Source organism: Phoca vitulina, unplaced genomic scaffold (genome assembly GCF_004348235.1).
Source record: "Phoca vitulina isolate PV1807 unplaced genomic scaffold, GSC_HSeal_1.0 scaffold41, whole genome shotgun sequence".
Classification (NCBI taxonomy): domain Eukaryota; kingdom Metazoa; phylum Chordata; class Mammalia; order Carnivora; family Phocidae; genus Phoca; species Phoca vitulina.
In genome coordinates this window covers 7082702-7104086 of record NW_022589744.1, presented here as the reverse complement: position 1 = coordinate 7104086, position 21385 = coordinate 7082702, and the positions used below count along the sequence as shown (strand labels likewise).

The 21385-nt window shown below is 40.9% G+C and overlaps 1 protein-coding gene and 1 long non-coding RNA gene across 3 annotated transcripts in view; one reads left to right on the top strand and one right to left on the bottom strand.

The window, feature by feature from the left end:
- LOC116647838 overlaps positions 1–21385 on the top strand; it is a 39345-nt gene that overhangs the window by 14753 nt on the left and 3207 nt on the right. Inside the window, exon 2 of the long non-coding RNA XR_004302406.1 lies at positions 3578–3656. This is a non-coding gene — a long non-coding RNA (uncharacterized LOC116647838). The remainder of the gene's footprint in view (positions 1–3577; positions 3657–21385) is intronic.
- Positions 12577–21385, bottom strand: part of KCNJ16 (potassium inwardly rectifying channel subfamily J member 16) — a 69479-nt gene continuing 60670 nt past the window's right edge. For both annotated transcript variants that reach the window (XM_032429393.1, XM_032429392.1), the window contains one exon: positions 12577–16632. In XM_032429393.1, the coding sequence (XP_032285284.1) occupies positions 15285–16544 (1260 nt within the window). In that variant the 5' untranslated portion in view covers positions 16545–16632 and the 3' untranslated portion in view covers positions 12577–15284. The remainder of the gene's footprint in view (positions 16633–21385) is intronic.

The window sequence follows — 21385 nt, the reverse complement described above, 5'->3', positions numbered from 1 at the left end:
TACCTTATGTTATTGGCCCTCTTAACTTTGTCTACTAGAAATAAAATTGTTATAATCTTTGTTCAAAACTTCTGCATGAATGTAAGTCCTCTGAGAGTCATATAATTTAAATGATTAAGATGTAAACTCAGTTAAGTATGAGTTGTTACCTTAGTTCTCCATGACCTGGGTGGTTTCAGTCCTATGACATTCAATATGCCATCAGTATATATTTCTTCTGTTTGTTTTTGTGTAGTTACTTTAATCTGATGAGCTCTGAAGGTTGATATAAAGGTGCTGTTACTATTATTACTATTATTATCATAATTATCATTGTAGTTTCCAGTTCAGAGAATATTAAGCTAAAGACCACCCCTTTCTTTCTTCATGGTCAGTAATTGTATGTGAGTTTAAAAACCATGACGTCCTGTCTTTCCAACACAATGTTCTTGTAGGATTATGGATTTCTTTCATATAGTCTCCTGGAAAAACTAATTAGATGGCAGCTATCATTGCAAACACACAAAAAATAAGAATATAGTGCATTTGATGCTTTTAAGAGTGTTCCCTTTGTAATTGTTTGTAAATAGCATACTAACAAGTTTTTGTGAGCCTCTCTCTTGTTCATGTTATAATAATCAACAAATGCACCGTAGCTACCCAATAAACAGCAACTTTAATACACACTAAATATAAGTACAACCCTCGTCCAAATATTACAATTGAACTTACAATGACAACCACAAATTATGCATCAGTTTTGTTTACATCATAAAGGCCTCATTCTCAATACCTCTAAGAGTATACATTGAACATTTTTCATTAATCAATACAATAATGCATGCCCTAATACACACCCAAACATAGCTTTACAAATAGTTAATGCATTCATTGAAAAACCCATTATCTCACTTGAATCCATCACCCTCTCTCTTTACAATACTTTCAATGAAAAATGAACTTCTCTAGTTTGTATGTTCTACTGATTGATTGAAAATCTCCCTATTAGATTTTAGCATCACTTAACTACGTGCTCTGTAATAGCAAATTTTAAAAGCATGAAAAGTAAATTCAAAAATCAAATTTAGGGGCACCTGGGTGGCTCAGTCGGTTAAGCCTCTGACTCTTGATTTCAGCTCAGGTCATGATCTCAGAGTCATGAGATCAAGCCCCGCATCGGGGTTCCATGGAGCCTGCTTAAGATTCTCTCTCTCTCCCTCTCCCTCTGCCTCCTCCCCCTGTGTGCATGTACCCTCTCTACCTGCCCCCTCCAAACAAAACAAAAAAGTTTAATTTTTTTTTAGAGATTTTATTTATTTATTTGAGAGAGAGAATGAGAGAGAGAGAGCACATGAGAGGGGGGAGGGTCAGAGGGAGAAGCAGACTCCCTGCTGAGCAGGGAGCCCGATGCGGGACTCGATCCAGGGACTCCAAGATCATGACCTGAGCCGAAGGCAGTCGCCTAACCAACTGAGCCACCCAGGCGCCCAAAAAACAAGTTTAAAAGGACTTTGTTTTAAAAGGATATCCCAAGCCAAGGCAGGACCAAATCCATTAAGATCGGTTCCCTTCTCCCCAAAAAAGAGTGGACACGGAAAGGTCCACTGGAGAGGTCATCAATCACAATCCAGGGTAGATACAGGGAGATGGGGCTGACTTTAACTGAAAAGACCAGTTTTGATATGAAAAGCAAATAGGTGGGAAAAAAAAAATCAAACCCATGAATGGAAAAAAAATAAAAGTTAAACTATCATGAAGACAAACAAATGTGTGATTAAAAATCGTGTCCCTCAGTTGATGGCCCTTTAGCTCCAGCACCGACCCACAGCAGCGAGGTAACCAAAGTTCGAGAAAAACCTCAGCTCCAAACAGACTCTTGTTCTCTAGCTCAAGTACTCAACTCAGCCTCTTTCACTACACTTTAATGCCAGATCCTAAAAAGCTTGTGAAATAGTACACAGACCCATGGGCCAGGACGGAGTCCCAACACACTTTACACATTTGCCTTCGACAGTTGGTTGTAATCTAGGACCAAACAGAGAGAGAGGGAGAGCGAGCGTGTTGAGTCAGAGGCTTTTTCTCCTTGGTATATTTACGTGACTGGTCAGATGTTCTTCCTGAGCCAAAATGGTGATCTAGCCACTTCTTTCTGGATCTTCGCAATTAATGTTTCCATGGCAGATAAAATTAGTTCTTTTATTGAATTGTGTGAGCACCTATACCACTCACAGAAATGAGATGTGTTCATTTCGAAAGCTGGGGGTTTTGGAGGTTTGGGGGTTTTTTGGTTTTGTTTTGTTTTTGTTGTTGTTGTTGTTGTTTTGTTTTGTAATCTGGGTTTTTTTTTAAAATTGGTGAATTCTTACGAATTCAAAAACACCCAGCCATGCTGGCTGATGTGACTTTCAACATGGTCACATGCCTCCGAGGGACTTCGGGAGCGTCCGACGACCCCATTATATTTTCCTGGTCCATTCACACTCCCGGGCTCTGAAAGGGGTCCTGGAGTCATTTCCAGCTCCACTCAAACCTGGAACAACCGCTTCACTCTCAGCTGATTCCCTTGCTTCTCATCAAGAAATGGAAGCAGAGAGAAGGGTGCCTCCTCCACCTCTAAGTCCCTGCACGCACCTGCGTCTTCATCCCCACCTGGACATGCTGTTCTCCCTCCGTGTCTGTAGCTGGAAGATCCCCTCCTTCCTCTTGTAGACTGGGTGCCGCCCCTTCTCATCTCATCTATTCAAGGCCTCTTCTTTATTTATCCGCTCTCTCCTACATTGTCTATTTTTTCCTCTCTATGGGATCGTTCCCATCTGCTCATAAGCATGCTGAACTACCTCCCACTAACAAAAGAAAGAAAAATACAAAGAAGGAAATTAAAAAGAAAGAAAGAAAGAAAGCTTCCTTTGACCCTGTACCTTTCTCCAGCCGCTACTTCATTTATCTCTTCCCCTTTTTATCAGAACTTTTCAAAAGGTGTCCGTGTTTTCTCAGCCCAAATTCTCCATCGAGTCTCCTTGAGTCAGGCATGCCCCCAGCCATTCTTAAACGCCCCGCCCCCATCAACTTTGTTTCCTCACACTTGGCCTCCAAGCAATATTTGACAATCACTTGCTCACTTTTTTTTTTTTTTTTTTTAACTCGGCTAAGGAACCACTCATCTGTCTTTTCTCCTACCTCACAGGACAGCTCCTTTTTCTCTCCCTTTAATGACTTTTATTTGTTTCAACCTCCCCATGTTCCAGTGTCCCTGGCTCTGGGACCATCCAACACCCCTCCCCAAGTCTACACTCAATTCCTGGGGGATCTCGAGCAAGCCTATGCCTTTATAGACTTATCTATGCAGAGGGCTTCCAAATTTCCATTCTCAGGTCTGACCTTCTCCCACAGCTTCTCCAAACCCACATATACAACCTCCTACTGTTTTCTCTACTTGGGGACATCCAATAAAGCGTTTGAAACACATCGTGGTCCAAACTGAACTCTTAAGTTTTGCTTCTCCCCCAGGCTCTCAAACTTGTTTCTGCCCCAAGACCTCTGCACTGGCTTGGAACTCTGTTTCCCCAGCTAGCCACATGGTTTACTTTCTCTCTTCTAGATTTTTGAGCAAATGTTACCTTCACTGAGAGGCCTTCTCTGACTACTCTACCTAAAATGGCACCCATCACTCTGCACAGGTATAGTCCTTTATTTTATTTTATTTTCTTATTTTTTTTAAAGATTTTATTTATTTATTTGAGAGAGAGAGAATGAGAGACAGAGAGCATGAGAGGGAGGAGGGTCAGAGGGAGAAGCAGACTCCCTGCCGAGCAGGGAGCCCGATGCGGGACTCGATCCCGGGACTCCAGGATCACGACCTGAGCCGAAGGCAGTCGCTTAACCAACTGAGCCACCCAGGCGCCCTATTTTATTTTATTTTTTTGCATAGCAACTTAACTGTGCCTGGCATTAAATTATGTTTGGTTTGTTTGTTTTTTTCATTTGTTTGTTTTACTTCTGTCTCTCCTACTAGATTGCAAGTTCCTAGAAAGATCATTTTTTCTGTTTAGTTCATTATTACCTTCACAATGTCTATGAATGACCAGACATGAGGTAGGTGTTCAATACATGAATACATGAATTAGTGAATGTTAGAAAAATGAGGATTGCAATGGAAAATTTTTATCTCACTGACTGCATTAATTCTAGTCCTGGCAAATAAACAGAAGGATGAGAGATGACAGATAGATAGATGATAGATGATAGATAGATAGATAGATAGATAGATAGATAGATAGATGATAGATAGATGATAGATGATAGATAGATGATAGATATAGATAGAAAATAGGTAATGATAGATGCTAGATAATAATAGATAATGATAGATGACAGATAAATAATGATAGATGATAGATAACTAATGATAGATAGATGATAGATAAATAATGATAGATGAAAGATAGATAATGATAGATGCTAGATAATGATAGATAAGCTACAGGGAAAGGAAGGCAAGGAGAGAGGGAAAAAGTAAAACTCATCAAAAAATAAAACCATGGTTTAGAATGAGGGTTATTGTTCATTGCAACAAACTCTGGGTAAAGATGTACAAATAGAAGATAAGGATCATGTTTGGGTTCTGCTACTTAATAATTACATGACTGTGGGCAAGGTGTTTTCTGATTCTTAGCATTTCATTGATAAAGTTGTGAGAAGAAGTACATAGAAGATATTTCTGTTATAAAATTCTGTGAGCTGCATCTCAATTTACGATGACATCATGCCTCCAAGGGAGGCGTGTTGGAACATGATGACATGGATTTGAATATTAAGAATGGATACTTTTTTTTTCCAGGCAATAAAAATAGAGATGGGCACCACGCACTGGCCACGTACTCTTTGCGCTAAGTATTGTCTTACGTGCTTTTGCATGCCGTGAGTCATTCAGTTGTCACAACAGTTGTGGGAGGTACGTATTTGTACCCCGTGTAACACATAAGGAAACGGAGTTTGAGAACTTCGTGCGAGGACACACTACTAGAAATCCGCAGAGCTGGGACTCCAATCTAGAGCAGGAGACCTCCTGGATTTCAGTCTAAATTAAATGAGAGGGTGTAACAGAGAAAGAGAGATGCAGAGAGACTACCATATAGAGAATGAGAATCAGAGATAGAAACAGGGAAATTGAGAGGTATAAAGAAGACTGAGAAATAAGAGACCAAGAGACAGATGAAGAGAAAACCAAGGCTAGCTAATACACAAGCATGCTAGCACGGCAATACCTCTGTGAGAATTTGTTAAACTCTCTGGTTCTCTCTTTCTCTCTCATTCTCTACACACACATACTACTTATAATGAGAGAGCTTTGGAACTTCATTATTTTCTACTAGTTTCATCCTTGATAAAAGCTATAGCCTTGATCATACAAGCATTGATAATATAAACCAGTGGCCATTAAATTTCTGAATTTGGTACAAAATATATAATTTAGTCCCAAGCCCACAAGTACTCTGTGGGAAGGGGGCCAATCCTGTCTTTCTCTGTTCCTCACATCTGGATGCTGACATAGTGGAATTTAGAAAAAAAAAAAAAAAAGAAAAATCATTTAAACAAATATCACAACTCTTTGAAAAGCATAAAACTTATGAGATTATAGCATATTTACAAAGCAAATATTTACTCATGATAAAAATTGTGTTTATTAAGCTGTTTCTATATATGCATTACTGTGGTTATTCTAATCTAGTATTGGTGATTGATACTTAAATTCTGGTTGCTTTCTCTTACTATAAGTAGATTGCTGGATTAATAATTAGATTCTCAATGGACATGATTCAGATTTCCATCTCTATATTTTTAGATCAAGAATGGCAACCTAAATGAACCTCAATTTCATCTTCTAAATACATAATTCACATTGAGGTAGCAGAGGGAAAATCTAGTACATGGAATTCATACCTAGACCAAGGCCATCTGGTTGGTTTTCGGTGTACGCTAGTTTCTGATTTGAGTGCTGCCCATTATATTTTATTTATAGCCCTTATTGGCAATATGCTTCCCAATTTATCCTTCCAAATATCCTCCCATAGTAGCGGGGAGAAAATAAAAATTAAATCGATTTCCTTCATGGAAAAAACATATGTTCTCTTGTGACCACAAGGTGGCACAATGGTGACCAAGAATATTCAACATCCTAATAGAATTGCAATTACCAGAAGCTTTTACATAATTGTTATTATTAATACTGTGTCTTATTATCATTACGATATTTCAGAAGATCCACATATCACCTTAGCCTTCAGGGAAAAGATAAAGTGCTTTTATTTATTTTTTATCATCTTCCTTCTGCCTGAAAAATCATTAATATTTTGCTTTTTCCCAAACCCCAACCCGAGGAAGGACAAGTAGGTGTGTAGATCCTTCATTTAATAATTGTCCAAAGCTTTAAACCAAAGAGTAATGGCTTAAATAATAAGTTACATATCTGGAGAAGGATAAACAAAACTTTACATTGTTTGATGTAGATGACATTGTTCTCGATTTAGTTTTAGTCATCCTATGACCATTCTAATATTTATTTGTAATATAAGAATACAAAAGCCATCCTAGATACTTTAGTTCACAGTACAAAGTTCAAGTTTGTTATTTGCAAATTGCTCTTTCTCTGGTCCAACACTAGACATGATCTTGGGAAGAGCACCCAGGAGATTCTAATGTGCTGTCCACTTCTTTTATGATTGTTTGGTATTGAGATTAGACAATCTCTCCTCATGCTCACAGGACTCAGAGACCACTAGAGTCTGGGAAGCAAGGTGCTGCAATCATAAGCCGTGATAGTTATTGGGAGGGTATAAAAGAGCAGCCACTTTTTCCCAACTGGAAACAAAGCACGGGCCATTCAGGTGCAGTTGATCAGTTGTTCACTGCATAAATCACCAATCTGAACAAACACCTTTTAGTAGTAATACAAAAGGCTAGTAGCATCCTTCACTGAAAATTTTTTCCTCAACTTCCATAGAACAAGTGTTCTGACATTTCACACAATTCAATAGCATATTTGATGCCCTTTGTGAGTTTGTCATAAATTTCGGTGGCCCCCATGAGAATTCTAGTACTCCACTTTAGTTACCACATTTTTCATGCCACTACCGGCTTCCTGCCATTGTAATGAAGAAGCAATATTTTACCTTTTTTTTTTTTTAAATCAGACTTGAATCATTTTTAAATTCCTTGAATTTTGCTGTTTAAAATAGATCTTATTTCAGAAAAAGACAGTAATGACAGACCTGAAAACTAAGTTCAACAAATATTATTGTAGCTGCATTGTCGATGTATTATCGCGGGAAATAAAAAGGCACATCACAGTTGCACATTAAAGAAGGATTTTATAGGGGTGCCTGGGTGGCTCAGTTGCTTAGTCGGTTAAGGGTCCTGACTCTTGATTTCAGCTCAGGTCATGATCTCAGGGTTGTGAGATTGAGACCCGAGTCAGGCTCCGCATCAGGCTCCGTGCTGGGTGTGAAGCCTGCTTGAGATTCTCTCTCTCCCTCTCCCTCTGCCCCTCCCCCCACCAAAAAGAAGAATTTTATAAAAAGCAGAAAAATAACATGAAATAGACCTTTCCTATAAAATTCAGTTAGTACAGTAATCATGAGAATAGGGAAGATTGCAGTAAATTACATACACTAATGAAGAAAAGCATAAAAGCCAACAAGAAATAAAAAAAAAGAATCAGGGTGAGAAGTAGAGGGAGGGAAAATCATCACATTTTCAGGCTCCAAGGAATTATGGAATAACATAAAGCAACATCCCCACCATAAGTGTTCAGAAACAGTGGACCAGAGAAGTTGAGTAATTCCCCGAAATCCCACAGCTAATTAGCGGCAGTGCTGGGAGAAAGAAAGTGCTACTATTACTGATATATATGAAGGAAAACAGGGAATATTAGTTTTATTGAGCAAATCCCATCTATCAGATAGTTATGTATATGATTGTATATACATACGTGTGTGTGTGTGTGTGTGTGTTTATCCTGGTACACACTTCACGACTGGTCCACAAGGTAAATACTATTATCTGCATTTATACTCATGCAGGAACAGAGGCTCAGTGACAACTAAGAAATTGCCCAAGTTCACATAGCTGGCAAGGGACACACCTGGAATTTGAACCCACTTCTGTCTGATTTCAAGTCCACGATCATCGTACTACCGTAGGTCGTACCTTAGAGAACAAAAATTGTTTTTCCTTCATCCCAGAAGAGTTTGACACACTTCTTTTCTGGTACATGAAGCGTGGCTCTCAGTCTTCTGGGCGCTTTGCTGAGTCATGGGGCCCCGCACATCGTAAGCCAGCAAGGTTTTCCAAGTTCAGTAAGCCACAGCTTGACTGGGCTGTGATGAGTCATTTTTGGATAATGAGCCTGCTTCTCCCAGAACCCCTTTAGTTTGGTGGAACATGTTGAGAAGTTTGAATACGATGCGTGATATTATGATATAAAGTGGTTAAATAGTTTTTGAAGCAGCTTAAATGCGAGGCCTAGTTGGCAATTTACACCGGAGAGTATCCTGGAGGATCTGCAGTCTGATTTTTCCCTGGGTTGGTACTATTCATGAAGCCTTCTGTGTAGATGAGTAGAGTAGTATTTTTATTCTCAAAGCACCATTTTACTCAATCCTGATGCCTCACACAATGGAGAGGAAGTGTGGTTTACGTAATCCAAAGTGGTTTGGGAAGACAGGACACATATCATTTACATTTGGATGGGAATAATTTATATTCCTTCTACTACATGCTCCTTTTAATATCTTTTGTTTCTTTCTTCTTCTTTTTTTGTGTGGGAAGGGGCTTGAGTCAATGTCGAGAGTCAAGGGATGTAAATTAATTAATAAGACCCTAAAAGAGATGAAGAGTTTGCCACTAGACACCATGGCTTGCACTTTATTAGCACTCATCATGTGCCGGATACTGTTGTGAGCAATTTTACAAATGTTACTGCACTTAATCCTTGCAACAACTGTGAGGTGGGTTCTATTATTTTCCTCACTTCATAGCTGAGGAAACTGGGGCACAGAGAGATAAAGTAAATTGCCCAAAGTCACATAGCAAGAACGTAGTAGAGATGAGATCTAAACCTAGGCAGTCTGGTTCTTAAGCCTGCACTCTTAATGACAGCTTAATACAGCAGGAAAAACTCTAGGGTAGGGAACTAAGAATCAGAAATGCTACCCAGGTTGTTCCAAATTGCACAGTTAATAAGATGACCAAACACTGTCAGCTCAGATCTGTGTAACTCTCTCAGGTTGGCCCCCTTTCCTTGTAGGTCCTGCCTCAAAAGCCACAGTGTCCGTGTAAAGGATGAAAAATCCCACTCCACATTGTGTTTGTTTATTCCCTAAGGCCAGCCCTGCTAGAGGACTAAAGGTTCCTGCCTCCAAGGCAAAAAGCTTGGTGACAGTGGATTAGTGCACAGCAGATTACCCCACTCAGCCTTAGCATCGCCCTGGAAAGAGGAAGCCTTTTTTAATGCAATCATTTTTGTTTACATCTTGGAGAAGGTTATCCTCACTCATCGTGGCTCTTATGGGCTGTTTCTCACCTTTTTTTTTTCCTCGCTCACTCTCCAGTCTCTCTAAATAATCAATGACCAATTAACAGTTCAGTTCAGAAGAAGCACTTCTAGAAAATAATGAGCTTCTATTTGACAAAGGGTCTTGGAATGATCGCTTTTCCCATTTCATGATTACAGAATGAAAATAGCTCAACCCTCAGGCAGCATCAGAACTGCTCACTGTCTATTTAGAAAGAGCCCTGGGCATTGATAGTTATGTTTTCTTCTTTCTGCTGCCTCTCCGTGGCTGTGTCTCTGTGGGCTGATAGCCTCTCTAAAGTTGGAGGTTTCCTCATTCGTAAAATAGAATCTGATTAAATGAACTAATACCTCTCTGATGTCCGAAAGGTCTTTGGTTCTGGAATTGGCAGCTGGTAGAAGCTAGCTCTGCCCTTAACCTGCCCCCTTAAACAGCCCCCAGTAGCTAGCCCCCCTTTCCCACGCAAACTGGTATCAGATAGAATCAATAAATAGCAGAATAAATAATTGATCTCTAATATGTGCTTCTAATTCAAATAAAGAGCCCTCTTTACTCACAGTGCACAGTGCATGTGACTGATGCATTTTATGTGGAAATTTGTTGGTTTCTGATAACTTTCTGTAAAGACGTTTTCACGGGGTCTAAACCTCTTGGGGCTCTTTCTGTCTCAAGTTCAAGTTACTTAGATAGTGATTAAGGATGTTTTATAGGCCCTTGTGGTAAATGATAGCATAGAGAAAAAGCATTCCTTGGCCGTGTAATTTGGCAATACTTAATCTGTTTGGGTTTTCATCCACTGGGCTTGCTGAAAACTTTAAAATGACTAACCTGTTTCTCTGCAGCTTCCAGAGGCTCCAAAGATTGCATCAAGGGCCTGAGTTCAGTGATTACCCGGCTCAGGTTGCCTTTTTTATTTAGAGGACCCTTCATCTCAGTCCAGCTGCTTTTTTCTTGGGACGACAGACTCTAGATACAGTATTCTTTTACTTTGCAGTATTTATAAAATAGCATAAATCAATGAGACCAAACAGCAAAAGGCAGTCGTTTACTTAACTTAGTTTATTTAAAAATTTTCCCAGCTCGGTATTCAGCAACTAAGAATCTAGCAAACTTCACAACGCCCAGCCCTGTCAACTGAAATCTCCAGACTCTGTACAAAAGATCCCAAACCACAGGCGTGGCCCCTCCCGAAGAAAGGAGCACAGGGTGACCTGATGGGACAGATGGGGCTTGCCCTCAGCCAAATGTCATCACCCAATCACACAGTCCTAAGAGGATTGTGTTAAGTCGCTTTAGGAAAATAGGCTCTGCACAAGAGAACTTGGGAATCCACTGGGTCCTAAGATTTTTCTTACTTGAGGAAAGCTCCAAAGCAAGGCAGACAGATGATGGTTTCCCGGCAACACTATGATTTTGCCTTTTCAGGAAAATGGAGGCCTTGCCTGCTCTCTGTCCATAGAGTCACTGGAACGGAGTCTGTTACAAGCTTTCTCCTATCCCGGAGAAACTTCTGCAGAGAATTTGCCAAGCACCTCCCTAGGGCTGTTTGTGTGTCTGTGTCGTCATCCGTTCTCGCCTTCTGTATGTGGCACCCAAAGTCCTTTTTTTCCGGAATGTAGGTCAGGCTGCTTATTTAAAAATGAAAGGGAGAGAGCCAGAGAGGCCACGCCAAATTTGGAATTGAGGGAGGGCTTTGTGATTTATAAGGTACCCGGGGTGGATACGGGTGGTTTCTGGGAGTCCACAGTGGAAGCTTACCTTAAAAAAAAAAAAAAGAGGGGCTTATACACATGCCTTACAGAACACTCAGAAGAATCAATGCTTGTAATGTATGGAACTCATAGAATATTCTTTTTTAAGATTTTATTTATTTATTTGACAGAGAGAGACAGCTCGAGAGGGAACACAAGCAAGGGGAGTGGGAGAGGGAAAAGCAGACCCCCTGCTGAGCAGGGAGCCCCACGCGGGGCTGGATCCCAGGACCCTGGGCTCACGACCTGAGCCGAAGGCAGATGCTTAACGACTGAGCCATCCAGGTGCCCCAGAATATTCTAAACCAAGTAGAATTTAGTGCCTCATTATTTAGGTCCAGAGAATCTATTTCACACATCTCCTGGCCAACTCAGAAGTAGTTCAATACAAATATCTAAAGGGAGGATCTAGATTTCTTGGCGTGTATAATAAAGATCTTCCACTTGAATACATGGATGCAGTTTGGTCTCACTGGGGGGCTGAGCCGAGTATTAGCAGAGTTTTGCTTTTTTACCAAGCTGCACCGTGCTTGCTTGCCTGAGTTTGCCTGAGTCTCGGTGGGTTTCGGTTACTTGCCCTAGTAAAAGTCCTGTTGATGTAATTCCAGGGGAGGGAGAGGAAGGAGATAAAGGGCAGCCCCACAGCAGGCCTGGTCAATCTTCTTATCAAGGTCACTCAGCTATCCGTGTCTCAGAGGGATTTCCAGGCCTGAAGTAATTCTTTCATGTTTGTTTTACAATATAGTGGCATTTCCTCAAGTCCCCAGAAAATACGTACTTTCCACAGAGACCAACTCCGTCCAGTGTCAAGTACAAGTACGAGCTGGACCCAACCAGCACATCCTTTTTTTTTTCCTTACGGCTTGTTGTTCGGTGAGAAATCATTTCTTTTCACTCCCACAGAAGTCCGGAGATATGCCACCTAGGGCTGCCCTCTTTCCTACTTTTCTGACGTGCCCTGTCCAAGGGGTGTCCTCGATTGCCCCTCTCTCTGGATGGTTGCAGGACCTTCAGCTACAGAGCCTGAGGTCTAGGGCAGAAAGATGGATGCAGGGAGTCAAGGGGCATATGCCAACTAACTCAGACCCAGGGAAGGAGCTTTCTTAAAGGTCACATCCAGAGAGCTCTACTGTCATCTCATGGGCCAGATCCACACCAGTTTTATTTCCCCCCCCCGGCACATTCTTGTCCTAATAGTTAGGAAGAAACAAAGACTGAGATATTTGATGATATGGAAATTAAAAATATCCACCCCACTGTTTTGTTGTGGGGACGAAGTGTATGTGTGCAAAGCACCCAAGGGTGTTTGATGGGCGGGGGGTACGTGAAATAGCGTTTCCTTCTCTCTCCTGGTGCTCCCTCCCTCTTCGAGGGCCCAGTTCACAGGCAGAGCACACAGTGGAGAATGCCTTGATGCCACGATGTTTTTCCCATCTAATTAAGTCCTACTGAAGAATTTCATCTTTAGGGAGAAAAATAGCTGCCACCAGAAAGAAAAGAAATATTCGGCCTCCCTCTCATCATGGACTGAGCGTTTGAAACTAGAAATGCCGTTTTGTGGGGAGCCTTCTTGCAGAGCTTGCAGAAGCAAAACTGTTAATTCAGATCTAGCTGTTCTACAAGCTGTTAAAAACCCATAAAAACGCTTTATAATTCTGCCTACGTTCTAATTCTGTGAGGCAGCAGTCTCATTTTTGCGTGCCCTGTACCCAGTGCTGAGCACGTCGACAAGAGTTTACACTAAACTGAAATATAGGCAAATGCACACAATTTCTGCATTACTTTAAGATCTTTATTATTAAGTAGCTCATCGGGGGTGTCAAAGTATGTTATAAATCTAAACAGAAAATTAGAAATAAATGTGACATGGGAACACAGCTTTTACATTCTACTCAGGGTAGGAGTATTTGCTGGCGGGAGCACATAGCACAGGGAAATGTAATTATTGGACGTTGACACTTCTATTCTGATATTAACTAACAAAACCGGAATCATGGACTGACAGAGTCCAGGAAGCAAAGCAAAGTGAAATGAAAACTAGACGTGTGTGAAACAAACTTAGAAAGTTGGGGGGAGGGCATCTGGGTTTGTTGTAGTGTTGGTTGATTTCTACTTGGTAGATTGTGGTACTCTAATTTAGCTGAGTAATTGCCACTACAAAATCCAAATCTACAACGCATGTATAATTTTAAAAATGGGTTTTGCATTTCTGAAGCCAGACAGAAAAAAAATTGCATTCTTTAGATCCCCGATATTAAGCTGCAGGACAGGTTTACAACCTGGGAGCTGAACAAATCTCTTATCCATAAAACAACAGGAATAAAAGATTCGCACACGTGCATTTAAAAAAGTAACCTCGTTGCTCATGGTCAAAAGAAACAAAGAAGGAAAGGAAGGAAGGAAAAAAAAAAAGAAAAACAAAAGAAAAACACTTTACATACCTACATATTTTACTTTGATTGGTAATCGCAGACTGTATGATTCAGTTCAATTTACTTGTAAGCTTTAATTTAAATGGAGGGGGGGTGGGGAGCTTTTCCAGAAACAGCAAAAACGATTTGTGTGTACATGTATTTAAATAAACAAAGGAAAAACTGTGGCATATACGTAATGAGTAAAGAAACACATAATTCTGAATGAAGCTAATAACTGCTCAATTTATAAAGCTGAAAGTGACTTTACTCATAGGGAATTGGGCTTAAAGTAATCATGATTAACATCTTTTAACACAGATATAGAGCATACAAATTTACTTCCTAAAATTTAAGTAATTCCATAACACTTATCTGTTTAATAATGTGAATAAAAATCACCTTATATTTCACAAAATCTTCCATTTAAATGATCATTCCAAGTTCAATGGGAGTGTTGCTGAAAATCTAGAATTCAAGTCATTTATGTCTCGTAAAGTGACCAAGACAGGAAACATACATAACTGCTTCTGGACACAAATAAATGTCTTTCCCCTTGCTGTCCCCCCACGTGCCCCCCCCCTCAAAAAAAAAAAAAAAAAAAATGGTTCCATCCCTTACGTAGCCAGCAAAAGCTGCTGCAGTCTTTCAGGACAGAGCACGGGTTTTCTCTCCAACGGTCTGAGAATGTTTCCCACTGCCATCTATCCCCTCATCCCATCTCTGTGATCCAATTTCTTCATGTTGTCTTTGGAGAAGACGGGGGGTGGGCAGAGGAAGCCCCCTTGCTGGAGAAACTAGAAATGTCATTGTTGCCTTATTTCTGCTCTTCCATATAAAGCCATTTGCTGCAGGGCAACCCAGGGCATTTGAGAGAGAAATACTGTTCTGAATAATGTCAACTTTTCTTCTGCCTTATGAGTTAGAAAAAAAAAAAAACAGATCCCAGCATTCGTTGATCCTTACCTGCGCGAGTGGCAGGGTGTCTATTTCTTACGGTCTCTACCTCTTTCTGCCGATACCAAGAGACTATGAGGGGCAGACATCAAACCTGCCGGGTGATTTCAGTTAAACATCTCAATGTTATAATCTACTGGATGCATATTTTGCATATCTTGGTTAGATGACATAATGTTTTCCTAGGAAACTACTATCAATGTTGATACATTTAAAAAGTTGTTATTCCTGCTGGCTGCCTGTCTTCCTATTTTTATTTATGCCAGTATCCTACCTTTGTTCTCCATCACTGAATATGACACCTCCAATTGAAGATGCAAGTGTGTGATATAAGACAAGGAGATGAAATTTAAGTTAATCAGTTAGGCTCTTAATAGCATCCCTAATACCAAATTTGCTAGCACAAAAAAATAAATAAATAAAAGTTTACACAATTGGATACTATGTAATTTTTAGATGATCTTTTACCAGATTTAACCTGCTCTTCTTCTCCCCTACCACCATCGAACACAGCTATACCATTCCTTAAAAGCCCTGCTTATAACTACTTGCCTTAAGGTGACTGGCTACAGAGTAAAATGATTGCGGGGTAACCCTGGTCATCACAATTTGAACTACATTTGGGATTCTACAGAGATTCTATTTAAAGTCAAGACAGCTTTCTGATAAGGTGCTTCCTTACACTCGTCCGTGGTGGAGGTGGTGGTCTCCTCTGGGTTTTCACAGCTGCTGACAATGGCAACCGCACTAAACGACCTTCTTCTGACCACGGTGTCTGACGTGCCAGATCCTTGGGCTGGAGGTGCTTTGTCCATGTTGTGGAGCTGCTGGTCTTTCCAGTCCAGTTGTTTGGCACTGCAAAAGGGAGCGTAAACCTCAACACTCCCCTCAAACTGTAAGCAGTTCACTTTGTAGTACTTTCTCTTAACTTCCAGGACATCATTAAACCTATGGCCCCAGAGAATTTCTCGGGGAACATAGGAACTTCTGGATTGGTGAGAAGTGCCCGTGGAATCACCAGTATAGATAAATGTCACCAAAATCTCAAAGTTATCTTTGGCCACTGCTTTTCGGTCAAGGGCATACAGAGGGCTCTCGTGGTCAATTTCATGAACAATAGTTACTGGTGTGACAAGGATGATCTGGTCGTTGACCAACTTCAGGTCTTTGAATGCCATCGTCATCCGCCCTTCGCTGTCTTCAGTGTAGCGGAGAAGCTGGGCTCTCACTGTGCCTTCTACCACATGGTTTGGCCGGAAATCACCTATGCGCCACATGAGGCAAAGCTTCCCATCTCTCATGCCTATGAGGGCAAAATAGCTAAAGCGAATGGTTTGGGCTCTCTTTCGAGCGGTTGCCATTTTGGCCAAGGCAGCTCCAATGATGAAGGTGTTTATGATGCAGCTCAGGATGGATTGAAGGATCACCATGAGCACCGCCACGGAGCATTCTTCGGTGACACAGCGGTAACCATAACCTATGGTTGTCTGGGTCTCAAGGGAGAATAAAAACGCCCCTGTAAAGGAATGGACGTTGTCAACACAAGGCGTGATGTCCGGATCATTTAACAGATCGCCATGATGAAAGGCAATTAGCCAAAAGATAGAGCCAAATATCAACCAGGAGAGAATATAAGATAAAGAAAATATCACAAACATGTGGCGCCACTTGGTGTCTACAAGAGTAGTGAAAATGTCAACCACATAGCTCCCCCATTCTCCAAAAATGTGCTTGAAGTACACATTGCAGCTACCATCTTTGTGGAGCAGACGTCTTCTGGCTCTTCTCTTCTCAGCTAGGATGTGCTCTGAGGGGTAGCCCGGGTATTTGGGGTTCACGTTTACAACTGGAGAGCTGCTGCCGTAATAGCTCATTCTTTCCTCTCTCCTTCAGGCATCCAGGTGGATTTTGTACTAGTAATAGTTCTGTGGCTATTTGTTGATTTAAGTTTTCAGTTAAAACCTGAAAAAAAAGAAAATTAAATATGCTTTAGCTTTTAATTTCCATCTTTATAGTAATTTGCCAAATTTGAAGCAATTTTATGCCATCTGAAATGGCGAAGCCTTCATTTGAACGACAGAGACATTCAGTATTGATTACTCATTTCAGTTTAGAATTCAACTCAGTCATTACAGGAACAAAATATGCAATTAGAGAAAATAACATTTTTATCTATGCAAAAGGCTTGGGTAAACACTATGATTATCCCAAATGAAGCCTCACTACCTTTTCTGACCTGACATAAACAAAAGTCTTAATTTTATAGACTCTTCTGGCATGAGGGCGCTTAGAACACAAAGCAATCTTTAATGTAGAAAGGCAAACTAGAATTCAGATATTTGTCTAGCACGGTTATAAGCCTTCTAACTGTTGAAGTCAGATGGTTTTTCTAAGAAGGATGCTAGGAAGCATCACTACCTTCATAATGACATGTAACTTACATACTGGTTGCCACAGACCCTCCCCTTCGGCCCCTGCCAGGTCCTCTCTCTCTTCCCCCGAGGTTTCTCTTCCTCCTGTACTTCCCAGGACGGAACAGAACTGACGGCGACACTCTCTCAGGTTCAAGTCCTTTCCCCTAGCTCCTTTAGTTTTAAGAGGGCAAAAATGTTCTTAACCCCAGAGGAGTTAAAACCACGCCCAGGTAAGCTTTCAATAGGTATAAAATTGCTTTTGCTTTTGTCTCAGGACAACCATCCTTTTTCTTTTTTTTTTTTTTTTTTCTGGACACTGCCATCTCTTCTCTTTCCCTCTGAATAGAAGCCGAAAATTTGCCAAAGTTCTAATCTTGTTTCCCTCTTAAAGGGAGCATACTACAATTGGACTCTTCTCTCCAGCTCTGCAGCATATTCCTGACACTTTCACGGCCATCCGTAGGCAAAATCATTTTTTCCCCTCCAAATTCGATCTTTAAAAGATCAAGGCAGGGGGCGCCTGGGTGGCTCAGTCGTTAAGCGTCTGCCTTCGGCTCAGGTCATGATCCCAGGGTCCTGGGATCGAGCCCCGCGTTGGGGTCCCTGCTCTGCAGGAAGACTGCTTCTCCCTCTCCCACTCCCCCTGCTTGTGTTCCCTCTCTCACTGTGTCTCTCTCTGTCAAACAAATAAAATCTTTAAAAAAAAATAAAAAAATAAAAGATCAAGGCAGAACATACAGTTCCTATTGCTTTTATCATCCTTGGAATTGGCCAGTGGTTTTCCCAGCTCAAGTCTGAAAGTAAGTTTTAAAAATTCAATGTTAAATGGTCTTTAGTTACTTCTATGCAAAAAAAAAAAAAAAAAAAAGTCACTGCAGCCCAATGTAATGGTTTAGTAATTATTAGAATATGCTTTCCGCATAACCTGCCTGTGCTAGATGAGGGAAGGGAGGATAAGGGGGAGAAAAGACTTCCCACTAGAGAATCCAGCCAGTGCTGCAAGGAAACTACAGTTAAGAGTCAATACTGTTGCTGACATTGAGACCCACCCCCCCTTGAAACCGACCAAGGAAATTAATCACAAAGTACTTATCCAACACCTTCCCTGAAAAAGGGAGGAAAGAGTTAATTTCCTTCCAGTCAATAGGAATCACTTTTCTTCTTCTCCAGGGATCAGGCCCACTTCACAATAAACACTTTGTTTGGTGGACCACTGCAAGGATGAACTCTGCTTTCAGCCAGAAAATGCTGTAAGGCGTGTACGAGTTTCTCTCTGTCCATCCACGCACCCCCAGCCACTCTGCCCACTCATCCTCCAGATTTGCTTTGAGTAGTTACATTCCCTCTTTTGTCCTCAACCGGGTTTTGGGGGAGACGGTTGTATAATTTCAGGATGTGACCCAGGGCTGACAAAATGCTTACCGGAATGTTGAATGTAAAATGTTTCCACAAATTTTGCACACAACATATATCATTCTTGCAGGTTCCTGTCCCATTTGTCATCGAATGACACTTGACAAACACAAGAAGCTGCTCAAGGTTTCTGGGTCTTCATTCTCTTACCTGATTGTTGCAGGCATGAGAATGGGACCTGTTATAATCAAAGGCCCATATGACTTCAAATTAAAAAAAGTAGATGTGGAGATAGAATTGTTTCCCTGTTAAATGCTTCCAATCGCGTTCCTTAAAGGGAACAGCACACACTGTGAGAGTCTGAGAATAAGAAAGCACAGTTCATAAATCAAGAGCTACTGTGTGACTCTGCTCTTTTCTGCTGCCAAAAGAAAAAAGAAAGGTTTTTATTTGAAATGGCATGCAGTGTGAATTCCAGCGGTGCCAACTGTTATAAACAAGCCATTTTAAAAACACCTTCAATGGTATGCTAATTGGGGAATGAATTTTCAATTAATATAAGCTGTAACTGAGCAAATTTGAGAATGTGCAAAGTTTGTTTCTGAATAGTGTAATCATGAGAATTCTGTGAGAATTCTGTCCTAAACCCACCATGCCCTGTGTCCCCACCACGGCCCACCATGTTGAATTGATCATTCATTCATTTCAACTTAACCAGAGAAAAGCTTTCAGATTCTGTTCAGGTGGCAGAACCTTGATTCATCTATTCTTTGATTCTCCAACCATGTAAATGATACATTTTCCAAAAGACGCTTGTCTTTAAGCTAAATGCCAGATTATAACCAAACTAATTGTATTGAGTCTTAACCATTTCTCAGATTACCCAATGAGCAAAGAATTTTATGGACCCTCTTTTGTCAAAATGACTAGACAAACTATTTATTAATATCTTGTTTCATACGTTGTGTTCATTTGAACACTTTTCCCCTTGTTTGCTATTAAATAATAGAGGATAAGACTTGCCTATTGAGTGGACATTCTTTGTGTAACAGTGGTGTTACTTAGGATTAAAACCTGGCTTTCAAAGCATCTCTGTGCTTTCATAACCATCTTATCACCTTCCATTCCATCACAAAAATGCATTTGCAACCTTCCTACTTCTCTATTTCTTTTTGCATGTTGTTCTCCTTGCTCTCTAGAAACTGATGGTGGCTATTTCATTGGGGCCAAATTCCTTTTTTTATTAAAAATGGGAATCTGAGCACTGCAATGACAAAATTATGGAATATAAAGTGCTAAAGGAAATGCAGAATCTGCAGTCCCACTTTGTACCAGCTTCAAAGTATTTTGCCAGGTGGTTAATGACAAAGGCAGAAAAAAGACTGCGATTTCTTTGTCATGACATGGAATTCTAATATAGAGGTGGCTAGAGTGAGAGGCAAGGCAGGGTCAGGATGGTGGGTCGTTTCCCGAGAATGCCATCAAAGTCATTACAATTTACTCCACCCCACAGAGACGACGCAGAGAAAGTTCGAGGGGTCAGCAGACCCAATTCTGACAGTGACTATTCTCAGATGCTACTCATTGTATTAAGTTCAGACATTTAAAAAAAAAAAAGCTGCTTAATCCACTTGCACTAATGGGACCTGCTTTTAGTCCTCAGTGTTCTAGATAGTTGTATGAATTCAAGGAGAAACCTTTACTGATTTAGCATGTTTCAAATGGGCTACACACAGTTTGGAATATTTTCAGCAAAACAAGTGACCATCCCGAATATCTGTCCCCGTTTCTCAATGCATAGAAGTGCCTCAGTCAGACTCACCCATTCTGAGGCAATCCCTCTGTCATTTTGCTATATCCTCTCAAATTCATCTCTTTACCAAGCAGACTACCCTTGCAGGTGGTTCTTCAAACTAAAACTTTTCATTAGCACGTTGAAGGTGCAACGTGATGGTTAAAACTTTGGAATCCCATGTCAACTTCAAAAATAAAATTCGATCTTGTCTCTAGCATCTGCTTTATATTAATAGTGATTCGAATTGGCTTTTTGTAATTTGAGACACACCACAAACAATGCTCTAAATATCTTTGGTGAAATTCAATTATTAATGCCCGTGGCCTGTGATATTAACAAGTACCATCTTTAGCATGTCCATCAGTTAACATGAAGTCACTGGTAATCAAGTTACTTTCCTGGCGACTATGCAATGAGATAAATTTTAGTGGACACACCAGAGAGGAAGAGGCAGAGAGTAGAAAGGGTGGCCTAGATTCTGTGTGCAGGTCATTGTCTTTGGAGACTGGCTTGGGTGCCACTCTGTGGTGCATGGAGGGGCCAGGGCAGGGGTGGCAGGCGGGTAGTGAGAGAAGGTGTAGTCAGATGGCACTTGTGGGTGGGCCCTGGATGCTAAGAAGGAAAGAAAGAGGGGTGTTAATGGGATAGGACAGAACCCAAACAAGTTGGGGTTATTTTGCTCAAAACCTGTCCCACAACTTGTTGCCTCAGAATTACGCCTGAGCCTTGTGTTACCTGAAATCCTCAGAAGACGTTCAGACACAGTTAGGTGGAGCTCTTCATTCAGCCACTGAACACCTGCTTCACTCAGAACCCACTAGATGCTGCCCAGACTTCTCCAAATAGTCCCTGTCTCCCGAATGTCAAACAATGTCTCCTTTGTTGACATTCTATGGCGTTCTCGTGTTTCTTCTCAGCCGCTCAAAGCAGGTCTCCGATTAAGCTATAGCCTTTGGCCTCTCCATTCTCTTCTCCATCCCAACCGTAGCCTCCAACCCTGGTCCAAATTCTCAGTGACAAGGAATTTTACCTCTTTTCTGATATAACTCTACAATTTCTCCTGAATCAGTTTAAGAAAGTTTTGTGCTGGGGCGCCTGGGTGGTTCAGTGGGTTAAGTGTCTGACTCTTGATTTCAGCTCAGGTTCTGATCTC